Below are 14,790 nucleotides of genomic sequence, written 5' to 3'. Positions count from 1 at the left end.
TTAATAAGAACCCAAAATGGATAAAATAGTTGGACCAGCACTGGGTCCAAAAAAGGACCAAGTTAATGCTTCTTCAAACCCATTGGGCTGAGGATATTCTCCACCGAGAAATGTGTTCCCAAGTAATAAAGTTGTGGTTAAGAAAACAATACAAATGTGACACACACATTTTCTCCCATTAAACTTCGACCTGTTCGTGGAACCTACCATGTCATCATCACTTCCTGAACTTTTAACTCCATGCGCTAAAACGTGCATACATGTGTGTGTAGATGAGATTAATGATGATGATGATGATGATGTGTGTGTCGTCAGGGCACCCTGTCATCGCCATCTGCTCCTCGGTTCGGACAAACAATGCCGACCACAGGTTTTTTTTGTGTCAGAGAGGCTAAGTTAAATTCCCACCAGGAAGCATAAATGTCGATATAAAGTCAAACTCTCTTGCATGAATATTTCCTATGATGCACATCTGGTTAAAAACAATGTGGATTTGAATTCATTGGTCAGAATTAAGCTTTAAGGAGGATATATTCAGACGCTGCCCAACTTACAAACGAGCTACGTTCCGAACAGTCGTTCATAGGGTGAATTTGTTCATAAGCTTCAGTGCTATATTTTGTATGGTATGTATGTTTAAGGCTTATATAAGTATAGTATAACCTGTATTTTCATTGTACTGAAAAACAACAACTTTTAATGCAATATATGCTCTATAAAGATATGTACATGTACAACTGGAGAGAATACTACATATGTTACAATAAAAATGCTCGTATATATCGTTGTTCGTAACTCGAATGTTCGTAAGTAGGGGAGCGTTTGTACAGTGTGCACCAAGGCTATCTTGTACTGCATTAGTCAAAAGATACATATTTTGCGATTTTTGTACCTTCAAAATCTTTGCTTAAAAATAAATAACTAAATAACTAACTAACTCACTAAACAAATGAATAAATAATCTAAGAGACAGACACACACACGCAGACACAGACAGCGGCTGACTCCACTTGACAATTAACAGCACACGATTGTGTATTCAGACACTAATGATTATACACTTGTCACACAGCCAATGATTGACTATCAGTGTGTGTGTATTCGTGTGTGTTTGTGTGTCAGCGACCGTCCACATGGGCATCTGCTGCACTCCATGGCTCAACCCACACATACACTCCACTATTCCCTAGCAGGGCCTTTGTGTGCGTGTGTGTGCGTGTGTGTGTGTGAGGGGGGGGGGGATCCTTTTTACATGTACGTGTATACAGAGGGACACACACACACCTCCACTTTCAAAGGTGTGTGACTGTGAATCCTTCTTTGGGGGCTCTCAAAGAAAGGGTGTGAGATTTTAAACGGGGAAAGAAGTTGATTAACGAAAAAAATATATACGTGAGGATAAATACATGAAGAGAAATTCGACAGGTGTGCCAGGATGTCCAATTCCACCACTAAATTTTACGCCCTGTCTCAATCTTTTAGCTTCTCTGACATCATCGTCATAGTAACCTACTTCCTTCTCAACCTGGCTGTGGGGATCTGGGTAAGTCGCAGAGATGAATTTCGGGGAATATTCCATTTTAGACTTTAGTCACTTGTCTGTGACTGTCTGTGTGTTGTCAGTCATCATGTCGGGTGAGCAGAAACACGTTGAGTGGCTATTTCTTGGCAGGACGAGACATGGCCTGGTGGCCGGTGAGTTTTGTATTATATTTTATGGACTAATGTTGTTGTAGTGTTCATATATTTTCCACCTTTTGCTGCTGTGTTGATGAGATGTGACGCTTGCGTAATAACATTGAGGGAGAGGATAGCATATTTGACCATTTGAATCCGTATGGCTGGTGCATGTCTTATTGAGTCCTCACAGTAAAAAAAAAAAAATAAAATAATAAATAAGTAAATAAATAGGGGAAAATGTAGAGTTGTACTATACAAATAGCATTTTTAGAAGTATAGTGCGAAAGAAATTTTACAGTATTATTAGCTTTTTTAATGTTTTTGAAATTATTTTAATATCCTGTTATAAACTACAAGGCTCTGCCATTTTTTATACATGTCATGATAATGTTCATTGAAACAGAAAAAAAACCTGCACGTCTCTTCTCATAATAATGACAGGTGAACCAGTAACATTTTAATGACTATATATTTAATTTTGATCTATTATTTCCATTTTAACTCATTCACTGCCAGACGTGCAAAAATGTGTCCACTCCAGTGCAAAGATTTTTGTCATTGTCATTCAAATTCCAGGACCCACAGAATATTCAGTTGTAGATTGTATTGGATTGGATTTGCCGTTATTAGTCTTGCAGTGGAGAAATTTACATTTCACAGCAGCAAAGTCATGAAAGGAATATGCAGCGTAAGAAACCTTAGACGAAGGGTGTCAAAGTCATTTTTATCCACAGGCCGCATTGTCGTGACGGTTTCCTCTCAGGTGGCCGTTATGAATTTTTGGAAGCCATTAGAATTTTTCAATCCCTTCACATATTACATATACAGCACATAACAAATAAATGAATAACTAGTTTTCAAATCTGAATGTAAAAATAATGACCGTTATTGTTGTTTACATTGGACAATTTAACATTTTGGCTCAAACTTTACCAAGCATCATGGAATTTCATAAGTTTAATTTGCTTTCAAGGGCCAAATAAAATGATTTTTGGCCCCCGGGCCTTGACTTTGATACCTGTACCTTAGACGATCTTCTTTCATCACAAAAAAAGAGTGAATACCTAAATTATATGGGTCTGGAGTTATATGAGCTTCAAACGAGGGTGGCTGTCCAAAATACAATGCAATTCATACATATTGGTTTATATAGGCCTCAACAGCTGAAGCTGGAACAAAGCGCTAACATGGAAAAAAATGGGAAATGCTGCCCTCTTGTGGAAGGTAAAAACATTGCCAGAGGCCATAGCCAGCGCTTCATCGGCATCCAAACAAGAAAACACAAAACCCAAACAAATTCAGGAATGCCGCTCTACATCATATTTTCAATTCCCAAATACATTTGTGGATGGCAGTGAATGAGCTAAAAGTACCTTATAATGAACTATTATTATTAACCGGTTCAAATGTCAAATTTCCCAGATTGGGGCTTCCCTCTTTGCCAGCTCAGAGGGCTCGGGTCTGTTTATCGGTCTGGCCGGGACGGGAGCTGCTGGGGGCATCGCTGTTGCAGGCTTTGAATGGAATGTGAGTGGACATGCAAGTCCATACGCCCACCAAAGCTGTTGATATTTGAGGAAACACAACGCAGGATTTTGATCTTTAAAACACACGTGGGTGAAAATATGTGCTCTAAAACAACCGGTGTAATTCGCACAAGTTGACACATTTCAGTAGTAATATACAGGTAAATCAAATTTCCAATACATAAAGTATAATCTGTTTGTATTTATTCATGTTTTAAATATTTAACATCTTACAACGGTTGCACAAGATATTGTGTGTGTCACTTGTCATACTTTAAAAAATGCTGTGATACTACCCCATGGCACCGCTCGACAACCTGACGTCTATTCTACTTTCCGTATGTGCACTCTCGCACAGTCTACAACAGTTTAAGAAATTGATACCTCGGTTTACGAACCCCTTGGCTTACGAACTTTTCGATTTACGAACGTTACATTTATGAAAATTTTACCTTGGCATATGAGCCCGTTATCCTAGCAAGAAAATGGTGGCCGACTGTTTTGTCCTCTATTCCCCGCCCACAGTCTTCGGTTAAAGCCACATGATTGGTCAAGAATGCAGCAGTGAGGGGGTGGGGGTTCCAGACAGAGAGGGAGACGATAGGGAGACGACAGAGCTTGAAACAAAAAAACAAAAGTGAAATGTTGAGAAAATTGATAGAAAACAGTGAAATTTGGACTCGTTTCAACCTTGATAGTTCAAAAGCAGAGTTTAGACGGGAAGGTTAAAATATCCCATCAATCAGGCTCCACAAATAACCCGCACAACCCATCTGTACACTTGATGCAAAAAGCTATCAACCCAGCTAAACAGAACACAATTGATGAGGAACTAGATAAAATTATCACAAAGAAAGCACCTACAAGGGATCATTCCTCAAGATGGTGAAAGAAGAAGGCTACGTTCCTCATCAAGTGTTTAATGCTGATGAAAACTCCATTCCATCAAGCCATCAACGACCATCACAAAGGTAAATAAAACCACTATATTATACAGTACAGTTTATTTCTTTAATTATAATACATATCACATTTATTATACATAAGATAGTGTATATTTTGGGTAGTTTGAAGGCTTACAAAATAGAAAGTAGAAAATTGTGTTTTATGGGGACCTGGGATCGGATTATTCTCGTTTTAATGGTTTCCTATGGGAAATTAATATTTGGGATACACACTTTTCGCCTTACACACTCTGTCTGGGAACCAATTAAGTACGTAAGCCAAGGTATCACTGATAAAGCCAAGTTTTTCTGGAACAATTAAACATACAGTAAGTCTTATTGGGGTCTATGTCTGGTCCAAACCCGCGGAAAGAATCTTCCGGTCTTGATGTTTGACCACCTGAGATTGTCCCCCTGGTGTTGGCACTCATCTAATGGAACTTCTCCGCTCTGCCTCACCCTCTCTTTCAGGCCACTTATGTGTTGCTGGCTCTGGCCTGGGTGTTCGTTCCTGTCTACATCTCCTCAGGGGTTTGCCTGCGCACATACACATACACACACACTGCAGTTCTTGCTTGTCACAGCTGGTTCAGCAGGAATTTTGGCATGCCAAAAGGGGCACTGTCCTTGCAAGCATTCCCCGCCTTGAAAATTCCCCAGCTGGGTGTCACACAACTCTAATGCACAAGTCATTTGTCTTCCAGCATCACAAATGACATCTTGCTACTCTCTATTGGGTCATAATTATTTTCAGAGCACAGAGAAGTGCAAACAACACATTTGTCTTGATCAGAATGTCATACACAGTTGAGCAAAGCGAATGTCTTTGTTTAGATCGTGACAATGCCCGAGTACCTGGGCCGGCGTTTCGGGGGTGAGAGAATTCGAACCTACCTGGCTGTCCTCTCACTGCTTCTGTCAGTCTTCACAAAGATATCAGTATGACGAATACTAAGACACCTGATGACCCAGTTGGCACAACGCACACGTTGAAGGTTGTTTAATCCCTCCGCCAGACTGACCTCTACTCGGGAGCCCTGTTTGTCCAAGTGTGTCTGGGATGGAATCTCTACTTGTCCACCATTCTCATGCTGGTCGTCACGGCGCTCTACACTATCGCAGGTACACAAACAGGACTACATTACATTCACAGACACACACAGACTCTACATTGACTGATGATGGTCATTAGGTACTTTGCACTAACCAGTGCTAAGTTGCTCCAGGCAAGACTGCCTTGTAAACACACTTAAGTAAAGATGGATGCTTTTTACGGATGATTGTAAATTATACTAGGGTATAATGAAAGTGTGCCGTGACACTTCATTAGGTACAGTGGGAGTAAAAATCATTGCACTCAGTGCTTAAGTAAGAAGCATAGTACAAAAAAAATAGTCGATATACTGATTCAACCCCCAAACAAAGTCAAAGTACAGATTCTGAAATACACAAAAAAGTGACAGTTAAAATGCCGTTTAGTCTTATTGTCAATGTTCGTTTTGATAATTTGACACAACTAGCATTCTAAGATCAGAGGCTCAGCAGCGGTGAGCTGCAGACCTTCACACCGTTTTGTTCATTTTAATGGAATTTATACTGCTTTTGGAAATGTCTTTCACTAAACCATCATATCTTATCAAGGTTATTTGAATAATTAGCGACTGCAAAAGAGACTTGGAATTGATTTTTTAAGCAGTACAATATCTACATACACAATACAGTTTGTATTTTATGTGGATGAAATCTTTTCATCGATGGATCACTCCTGTACGACTGAGAGCTTACACAGACGTATTTTATCTGGAGGAAACCACCCCCATACAAAGATTGCTACATATGAAATTGGAGTTTGTTACTTTTGAAATATAAATAAATACATATTTGTGACAAATACAAAAACATAAAGCATCTATTTGCTCCTCTCTCTAGCTGCAATTGTAGTTACTGTACTCTATGTAGCTCATTGGTCTCTAGTCAATTAGCTTTTCAGTAGCACATTAGCTGTCATACTCATACAAAAATAGCACAATAGTTAGCATACCAGAAAAATATCAGCAAACCTTTACTTCACAACATAAACAATGAGATACAATTAAAGAACAACAATAAAAAGAGGTTATATTAAAGATAACATCTAGCTAGCTAGGTTTAGCTCTGTTTGTTCAGCTGTGTTGCCCTGACCAATATGGCCGCATCGAAGCCTCTCACTGACTTTCTCACAGGTGGTCTTGCGGCTGTCATCTACACTGACACGCTACAAACATTGGTAATGATTGTAGGGGCAATTATTCTCACCATTACAGGTATGTGAATTCATTTCCACCTGGCAATGCAGTAATACTTGAGTACTCAAAGCGTGATCGTCATTCGCAGCTTTCAACAAAATCGGCGGCTACAGTAACCTGGAGAAAGTGTACAGCATGGCAGTGCCGAGTAAGATCATACCAAACAGTACCTGCCATCTGCCTCGGGAAGACGCCATGCATCTGTTCCGAGACGCTGTCACGGGAGACCTGCCCTGGCCTGGCATGACGCTCGGTCTCACCATCCTGGCCACCTGGTACTGGTGCACCGATCAGGTAGATCCGCATACGTGCATGCATTGTGTTGAAACATGAACCCATTCAATTTCCACACTGAGCTCACCTTCCATGGGACTAGTCTGAGTTAGCGAAGTAAGCATTTTTTCAGCCTTGGTTGAGATTTTATCTATGTATACACGCTCGCCGACTTACGAACATTCGAGTTATGAACAACGGTACATACGAACATTTTTGGAGTAACATATGTTATATGTAATAGTCTCTCTAGTTGTACGTGTATGTATCTTTATAGAGCATATATTTTATTTAACATTTATTTTTCAGGACAAAACAATACAGGTTATTTATACAAGCCTTAAAAGACAACCGACACCATTTTTTTGTTTCTTAACTGACATCAGAAAAACGTTTTATAGCATCTAAAATACCCAAATGCAAAACACCTAATAAAAATGACTTAAAGTGTCCCAAAACTACTTCAAAATGACCTCAGAAAGTTTCAGTTTGAGAAGGTCCCGCCCCCTTGTTCGTTACGTCACGCCAGGACGTCTTGCCTTGCTCGACAATCAAAACAATGGCTTTAGATTCGGAGAAGATGCTTTCTTGTTACGCATCCAGTTATGAATATGATTCAAATAGTTCTGAAGAGGAAAGCATAAATGTTTGCAATCGATTAAAGAAGTCCTTCTGCCTCATTTTGAGGCGTCTGGACTCCAATGTAGCGCCCAGAAAATGCACAAGATGGCGCCCAAGCTCCGTTGGAAATGGGCTGATTTGTCTGCTGGGAATTTGTGTCAACTAGTATCAAATAGTAGTCTTGGTGCAACACACGATTCACCATGGCGTTATGTTTTTTCCTTCTAATTTCGCCATCAACAAGGATCAACACGAAGTTTTCTGACCAAACAAAGTACCCAAAATGCATTGTGTGTCGCTTTCTCGGTCAGGGGCGTTCCAGACATGACATCACGTCAGGCATCGTCATGAACTCGAAAACAAGATTTCCTGAATATTCAGCGGGAGTCTTAAAACGTAAAATATTGCTATATGCGGTGGAATCTTTGTAAAATACGCTCAGTAGAAGTCATTTGAAGTGATTTTACAAATTATGGTCACAACTTGTCCAAAGGCGTCGGTTGTCCTTTAAACATACTTGTATAAGCCTTAAACATACATTCCACACAAAATATAGCACTGAAGCAACTTACAAACAAATTCATGTTACGAACGACCGTTCGGAATGTATCTTGTTCATAAATTGGGGAGCGTCTGTATCTAAAAAGCAAAAGTGAAATATTTCAGCCCGAATCCAATCTTTTATTGGCAGCATTCACTTTTGGTCCCACATCATGTTTATAAACACCACGCACATCTGTACAATTCAGCAAGGCAAGGGTTGTCAACAACAAGCCTGTAACCGCAATCAAAGTGATTTGAGCACAAGGGTCATTTGGAAACCAGTTTGTCGACTTGGCTCACGTCAGAAACGTTATGTCATTTTCATTTTCAGGTCTGTAAATCCAAGATTTGCAGTGCAAAAAATCTGAATGAGTCTTTTTCACAGGGTCTCCACTAAAATGAAGGTCATTTGTGAGACTGCATTGTTAAGTAATGGACAATAAAATATATGCGTGCATTTACAGTTCAACCTCAATGCCAATGTCATTTATTTACATTCTATTCCCCATTCACGATATGTAAAACCCACATTCCTTTCCATGTGGTCTGAACCTGAAAGTTTAGACAAGATTCCTACGCGACAGTAAGCGTCATCCATTTTGAAAACATGTCACCATCAACAAGCATTTTTGGAGTACCTGGAGTGGTGATCATTTCTACCTGGAGGCCCTGTTGTTGCTCTGAGACGCTTTCTTCTGCGAGGCTCCACCTCGTCCCTTCAAATGTCTAAAAGTGTTCAGCTTGGAGAGAGGTGCGATTCCCCCGCTCGGGTTGGCGGCCGGGAATGGCGTCGAAGCGTTGGCCCCCTTTCTGTAATCCGGACTGTGGCGCCGCGGCGAGTGGCTGGATCGGATCTCGGACCGCATGAGGGCGGAGTCCGGTTGGAGCGTTTGTCCATGCCAGTAGCGATGTCCCCCGATCACCGGGCCTGTGGCTCGGTGGGGGCGATGGTAGCTTCCTGGTTTGGCAATGACGACTTTTGTGCCTCTCAGCCTCCCGTCGCGACCGGGCGATCTCGATAAGTGGAATAACTGCACAAGGACGTGTTTAAAAAAACAAACATACGTTAGCAACTGTCATTATGCAGTGTCTACTTCTCATCAGGAGTACCTCCTGGATCATTATTCGGTCCCACAATGTTTTCACCCTTCACAGTTTTAGTTCACAGCCACTGGTACTTCTAAGCAGGAGTACCTCCTGGACTATTACAGACACTCCCCTACTTATGAACATTCGAGTTACGAACAATGGTACATACGAACACTTTCGCGGATATGTCGAAAAATGTTCAGACAGAGATGCTGTAAGTTAGAATTTGTATTGTGCGCCTTATTCCGAGTTGTGCTTCTTTCCACCGCTAATACCGACGTGAGGAGCTGTGGGAGCTCACCCAGCATCCACCCCATATCTGGCTTCCTCCGTCCAGTTCGTCGCAGTGCCCGACCGTATATCTAATTAAATGTTAATTTATCAGTACTAACCAATAAAGGTTACTTACAAAAGCCTCAAACATACTTATATAAACCTTAAACATATATTCCATACAATATATAGCACGGAAACAACTTACGAACAAATTCACCTTATGAACGACCATTGGGGAGAGTCTGTACTCGGTCCCACAATTTTTCACATTTTTTTCACGTTTATCATTTTCAGTTCTTTGATGTTATACTTACTATTTCTTAGGACTAAAATGTTATGTCATAATATTGCACAAATACTTTGGATTCCCCTTTCACAGATCTGATGTTCTTCTGGATTTGATAGATTGAACCTATTGCTTGTGAGGGAATGTTTTTTTTCTACTTTTAACCCTTTCAGGGACAGCAATTACGCTGACAAGCTGTAGTCAGCTTATCGTGTAGGTTTCATGGTGCACAAAGCGGCTAAACTGTAAAATCCATTTAGAAAATTAACGCTTGGGTGACATGTTTGTATTTCTTGGCATTTGCAGGTGATCGTCCAACGATCCCTCTCTGCAAAAAATATGAGTCATGTGAAAGGAGCGTCCATCCTGGCTGCCTATCTCAAGATGCTGCCCTTCATCTTTATCATCCTTCCCGGCATGATCAGCCGCGCTCTCTACCCAGGTTAGGAGAGATCAATATAAACCCGGGCTCTTTTCAGTATTTGAAAGATGGATTAATTCTTGACAAGCACTATGGCAGGTATGTGATTAAACGTAACTAAAGTGTTAAGTATTTGTGGGCCGACCTGTTCCCTATCCCCGAAAATAGCGGGGTTCCACTGCACAGGGCAAACTTGGAAGGTAGAGTGCATAAGGTGGACTAAAATGATTGATCCTTGAGGTAATAGGACAAAAATCATATTTCATTACAAAGAGTTTTCGTGAAGGGACGTCGTCCGTCTCACCTGTCTTAAGCGCCTGTGCGGTGAGCCATGGCCCTGCTTGCGCAGCTGCTGCGACTGGCGGATGAGGGCGGCGCTGTCGTCTTTCTGGCTCGGGGGGTCCCGGAGGTCCAGCATACTCTGAGAGAGGCGGGCCATCATGTTGACGCCGTCCATAAGCCGGTGCCCGCGGCCCGACCCCGTGCTCACCCGGCCTGCTAAAGGATCGGCGGACTGCTGCTGAGAGCAGTCGAAATACTCCTCCTCGGACGCCGTGGAAGCGCTGGACGGGACGTCGGCGCCCGCTCTGTCGCACATGACCTTGGTGCTGTCCTGGCTGCCGTTGTCATTGCTCCCAGAGTCGCCGCCCTCCTCCTTGGAGGTGACGTGGACAAGGCCAGATGTTGCGTTGGTATTGTTGGAGGTCAAGTCCACGTTGTCGAATTTAACCAGGGTCACCTGCGTTTCGATGGGTTGGTCTGATGGGGTTGGATCTATTACCAGGTGTAATGTTCGCCGTTTGGGGACAGGAGGGACCGGTGCTGCTGGCGTCTCTGGATTTTCTCCAGAGGTGTCTGACGGCTGAGGCGCTACAGAGGGAGTTTGTTGTGTCTCCTGTGTGAGAAGCGAGTCGGGGTGCTGCAGCGGAGGCGCTCTGGAATCTGCTGCATCAGGATTGTCTTTATATGGACTTGCGACTTCCTGCTGCGGTGTTTTAGGAGCCGATGGATTGCCAGTTGCGGGTTGCGCTTCAGTTTTCGTCTCTTTCCCGGATTCCTCGGTAGAACTTGGCAGCGTCAGAGACGAGCTGAACCGAATGGCCTGACTGACCGCAAAGCGCTCTGACCTCTGCAAGTGAACCTGATTGGCCCGTTTCTCGTCCCTGATGTTTATAAAACCGATCACGTCACTCGGCGGGTCCGGTTCCGGCCAGGTGGGGAGGTATGGTATCAGGTAGGCTTTCTCCATATTGACCAACGCCGGATGGATCTGGGGCTCCTCGGAAACATTCTTAAGACGCCCCTTACGGATTTTCAACCCAGCTTGAACTTGGGAGTTCTTGTTGCTGGAGTTCTGGTCTGAAGAAGTGGGACTTGTGTGTGTTCCTGTAGCAACCAATGCGTACTTGGGGTTGATGAGTTTCTTTGCGATGCTAGCTGGCACGACAACAGGGGTGGCGGCCTGAGGGAGGGGGTCGGGAATTGGTTCGTCGACCATGGGAACCTTGCTGAGGGACACACTCCGTGACAAGAGGAAGAGTTCCCGAAACTGGAAGTCAAAGGTCTCCATTGCCTGTCCGGTGATCACCGTGATGAGGTTACGGTCCAAACGGGAGGAGGCCCACGTGAAGCTGGATTGACCAAAAATTTAAAAAAAGGAGCTGATTGATTGATATATTGATTAGGAAACACGTTCCTTTACTTTTCATATCGTCTGATGTCTCGCTGACCTGTATGAACCGGAGATGGCTCTGTCTCCATCTACTAAGAGGAACCTTTGGCTGAGGGACCCACGAACCTTCTGTGCTGAGCGTGTATAGAACTCCACGCCTCCACAGCAGCGCACGCGAAGATTCTAAACACACGCATACAAAAAAAATTGTTCACGTGAGAAATGATCTAGAGAGGAGACAAAAGATTTTGGGATGAACATTGTGTGAAGACACTTTTTTTCCTTTGTGCTAAGCTAGGCAGACTCTTGATTGACACCTGCGTTGTGTTTACAGATGTTACAGGTTATCTGTGCGCATGTGTGACACACCCTGTTCTGTTTGTCTTCCGCCGTGTGATAAAAGGGTGTGGCGCAAGCCGCTACATTACATCACATGGGTCAATATTGTGGGTGAAATCTCACAGGTGGCTAAAGTGTCCTTGAGAGTTTTAAAAGGCGCTTATAAATGAAATGTATTATTATTAAAATAATCATAAAGGGAGGGTGAAAATAACAGATAAGATGACGTGGTTGAAAGAGAGGAGTGATTATGAGAAGGAAAGTCATGTAGCCAGTGTAGGTTGTCTGTCATATTTACAAAAGCGTCATTTAGGTGTTTTCTGTTACCGACACAACCAGTTTCACTTTGGAGAGGCAATGAATCACGAAGAAATGTAGCCTATAGCGACTGACGAGCTGCTGCTTGTTGACCTCATCGCGGACTTCAAGTGAAAACATGTATCGGTTTGGTTGATGGTGTCTATTACTTTTTAATATTTCAAAATGGAATCATAAATGGTTAATTGCGCTATCAACTATCCTCGCCTCTTTGGATATCGAAACAAAAATAAACAACATTATTCATCATTAGATTCGCCCTTTGGGGCTTTTGCCCTTTTCTTTCTTTCCACCGAAAAGCAAACAAACATCTTTTTTCCAGTCATCCCCCCCCACACACACACAAATTGACTTCCAGTACCAGTCCTACATTGTTAACGTCCTATATTTTGGTACCCTACTTCTTTTTCCTTTCGTCTTCCTTTCATAACTTTACTGTTGTGAATTGTAAATTTCTCAACTGTGACAGTAATAAAGGTGAATCTAATCTAATCTAATCTAATCTAATCTAATCTAATCTAATCTAATCTAATCTAATAACAAAGCTAATTTGACAATGCTAACTAGCTCCATTTTGTTTGGATGTCCCGACAAGTGTTATATCGCTAAATTAAAATTGCCATGATCACTGGTCACTGTCGTTTTACACTACACAAAGCATCCAATGACTGGAAAACTTTACGCCGGCTTCAGCCAAACATAGCGTTGTAAACCACTACCACTTGACTTTGCTAAACTAACAGGAACAAATGACGAATAAAATGCTCGGCAAAGCATTTTTTTTCATTGCTGCTAAAACACAATATTATGCTTTGGAAACAATGTTCGCATCATATCCATGAGCTTTGTTTTTACAATATTGTAAGTATTTCATACCTGTCAACCTGCGAGACGCTGTGACCTTTTTCCTTACTTAGTGACAAAAAAAACATACGTGTGTGTAATATTTCATTGTGCAATTTTATGACCGAAATTTCACATGTAAACATTTATACTTTTAACAAGTTACAACATATTTCTCGCAATAATCAAGTATGCTTTTTTTGCTGTGGACAAATTGCATTTGCCCACAGCAAAAAAAGAATTTGAATTTGTGTTCTTACGATGTATAATACGTATCTATAAAAAAAAATATGAATGATATTACGGCAAAAAAAAACACAGCAAAATGTCTCATTTAACTGATTTCAAAATAACATTCCACTTGATCAGAACTTGTCTTCTCGGAACTTTTGTTTCTTCTCGAGACATTTCGTACTGACTTGTTTTCTCTGTGGTACACTTTGCTTTTTACGAGTAGCGATATTTATTTTAATTAACATTACTGCTGAAATTTAATTATGAAAATGGAATCGAAAATATCTCAAAATTATATGTAACAATTTTTTGCCTTTCCTGTACAAACTTTCTTGTATGCTGTACACATCTAAAATTGTGCAAAAATCATACAGAATACAGAAAAATACGGCCAGTTGACAGGTATGATATTTATCCAGTATTTTGAGCTTCTTTTTATATCGCTAACCTCCCCAGAATATTGGTGGTCATTATTGTATTGACTTTTGTGATATTTTTTCGATAGCCACGTAGTTCATGTAATCGGTGCATCGTTAGCGCTGCGTGATAAAAATAGATTAAAGAAAATGTCCAGACATAAAAACTTGAATGTATCAATAAACAAACCAGCCGGCTGGAAAATACACTTATCAAAAGAAGCCATCTGTTCCAAAAGGTCTTTTCTCGGGTTATCAAAACGTCATTCATCAACACGTGCCTAAACGTCCTGTGTGTGTCGATAGGTGTGTGGGTTTACCTTTAGGTGTCCGCGATGCATATCAGCTCGACCACACATGGAAAGAAAAGAGGGTACTGCCGCCATGTCGATAATTATGTAGACGGGAACTCTCCGTCGATAGGCGGCGTCTAGCAGGTCTCGAAATATATCCACGTCGGTGAAAGCATCCATCACCACGGCTATCACCTGCGCGCAGACATACACGTTGGAACTAAAAATCTATTTTGCCATGATACTTTGCTGAAGTGGACCTTGGTAAATAGGAAAGGTCTATATCGCCTTTATTATTTCAAATCGGCCAGACTTCTCTTAAAGTCCTCTTTCGTTCTATAGGCTGTGAAAAAGTCCTTTCAATAAGTTAGTCAATGATCAATGAATGAAAGATTACCTCATTCACTGCCATTCCCGAATTTATTCCGGAATTGAAAATATGATGTAGAGCGCCATTCCCAAATTTGTTCGGGTTTTGTTTTTTCTTGTTTGGGTGCCGATAAAGCACTGGCCATGGCCTCTGGCAATATTTTTCCTTCCACAAGGAGGCATCATTTCCCCTTTTTCCCCATGTTAGCGCTTTGTTCCAGCTTCAGCTGTTGTTAAAGCACGATATAAATTAATATAATTTCAAGCTCATATAACTCCAGACCCATATAATTTAGCAATTAACTCTTGTTCTGATGAAAGAAGAACGTCTGAGGTTTTTTAAGCTACATTGAATCTTTATG

General features: G+C 41.6%; 2 protein-coding genes across 4 annotated transcripts in view; one reads left to right on the top strand and one right to left on the bottom strand.

The window, feature by feature from the left end:
• The first annotated feature begins 1,335 nt into the window (after positions 1 to 1,335).
• slc5a10 (solute carrier family 5 member 10) overlaps positions 1,336 to 14,790 on the top strand; it is a 27,787-nt gene continuing 14,332 nt past the window's right edge. For both annotated transcript variants that reach the window (XM_089005995.1, XM_089005994.1), the window contains exons 1-9: positions 1,336 to 1,543; positions 1,624 to 1,695; positions 3,103 to 3,207; positions 4,622 to 4,681; positions 4,985 to 5,089; positions 5,167 to 5,272; positions 6,373 to 6,453; positions 6,524 to 6,729; positions 9,830 to 9,965. In XM_089005995.1, the coding sequence (XP_088862121.1) occupies positions 1,436 to 1,543; positions 1,624 to 1,695; positions 3,103 to 3,207; positions 4,622 to 4,681; positions 4,985 to 5,089; positions 5,167 to 5,272; positions 6,373 to 6,453; positions 6,524 to 6,729; positions 9,830 to 9,965 (979 nt within the window). In that variant the 5' untranslated portion in view covers positions 1,336 to 1,435. The remainder of the gene's footprint in view (positions 1,544 to 1,623; positions 1,696 to 3,102; positions 3,208 to 4,621; positions 4,682 to 4,984; positions 5,090 to 5,166; positions 5,273 to 6,372; positions 6,454 to 6,523; positions 6,730 to 9,829; positions 9,966 to 14,790) is intronic.
• sack1gb (scaffolding CK1 anchoring protein Gb) overlaps positions 7,997 to 14,790 on the bottom strand; it is a 10,515-nt gene continuing 3,721 nt past the window's right edge. The window contains exons 2-6 of one of the 2 annotated variants that reach the window (XM_089005990.1): positions 14,087 to 14,254; positions 11,675 to 11,799; positions 10,435 to 11,575; positions 10,249 to 10,365; positions 7,997 to 8,903 (exon numbers count right to left, since the gene is read on the bottom strand). In XM_089005990.1, the coding sequence (XP_088862116.1) occupies positions 8,529 to 8,903; positions 10,249 to 10,365; positions 10,435 to 11,575; positions 11,675 to 11,799; positions 14,087 to 14,254 (1,926 nt within the window). In that variant the 3' untranslated portion in view covers positions 7,997 to 8,528. Of the gene's footprint in view, positions 8,904 to 10,248; positions 11,576 to 11,674; positions 11,800 to 14,086; positions 14,255 to 14,790 lie in introns of both variants that reach the window. The other variant, XM_089005989.1, reaches the window with a different exon arrangement.

Source organism: Hippocampus bargibanti, linkage group LG10 (assembly GCF_051943395.1).
Source record: "Hippocampus bargibanti isolate YZ-2025 linkage group LG10, ASM5194339v1, whole genome shotgun sequence".
Classification (NCBI taxonomy): Eukaryota; Metazoa; Chordata; class Actinopteri; order Syngnathiformes; family Syngnathidae; genus Hippocampus; species Hippocampus bargibanti.
Note: the sequence above shows the minus strand (reverse complement) of the source record. Positions and strands in the feature narration are given on the sequence as shown.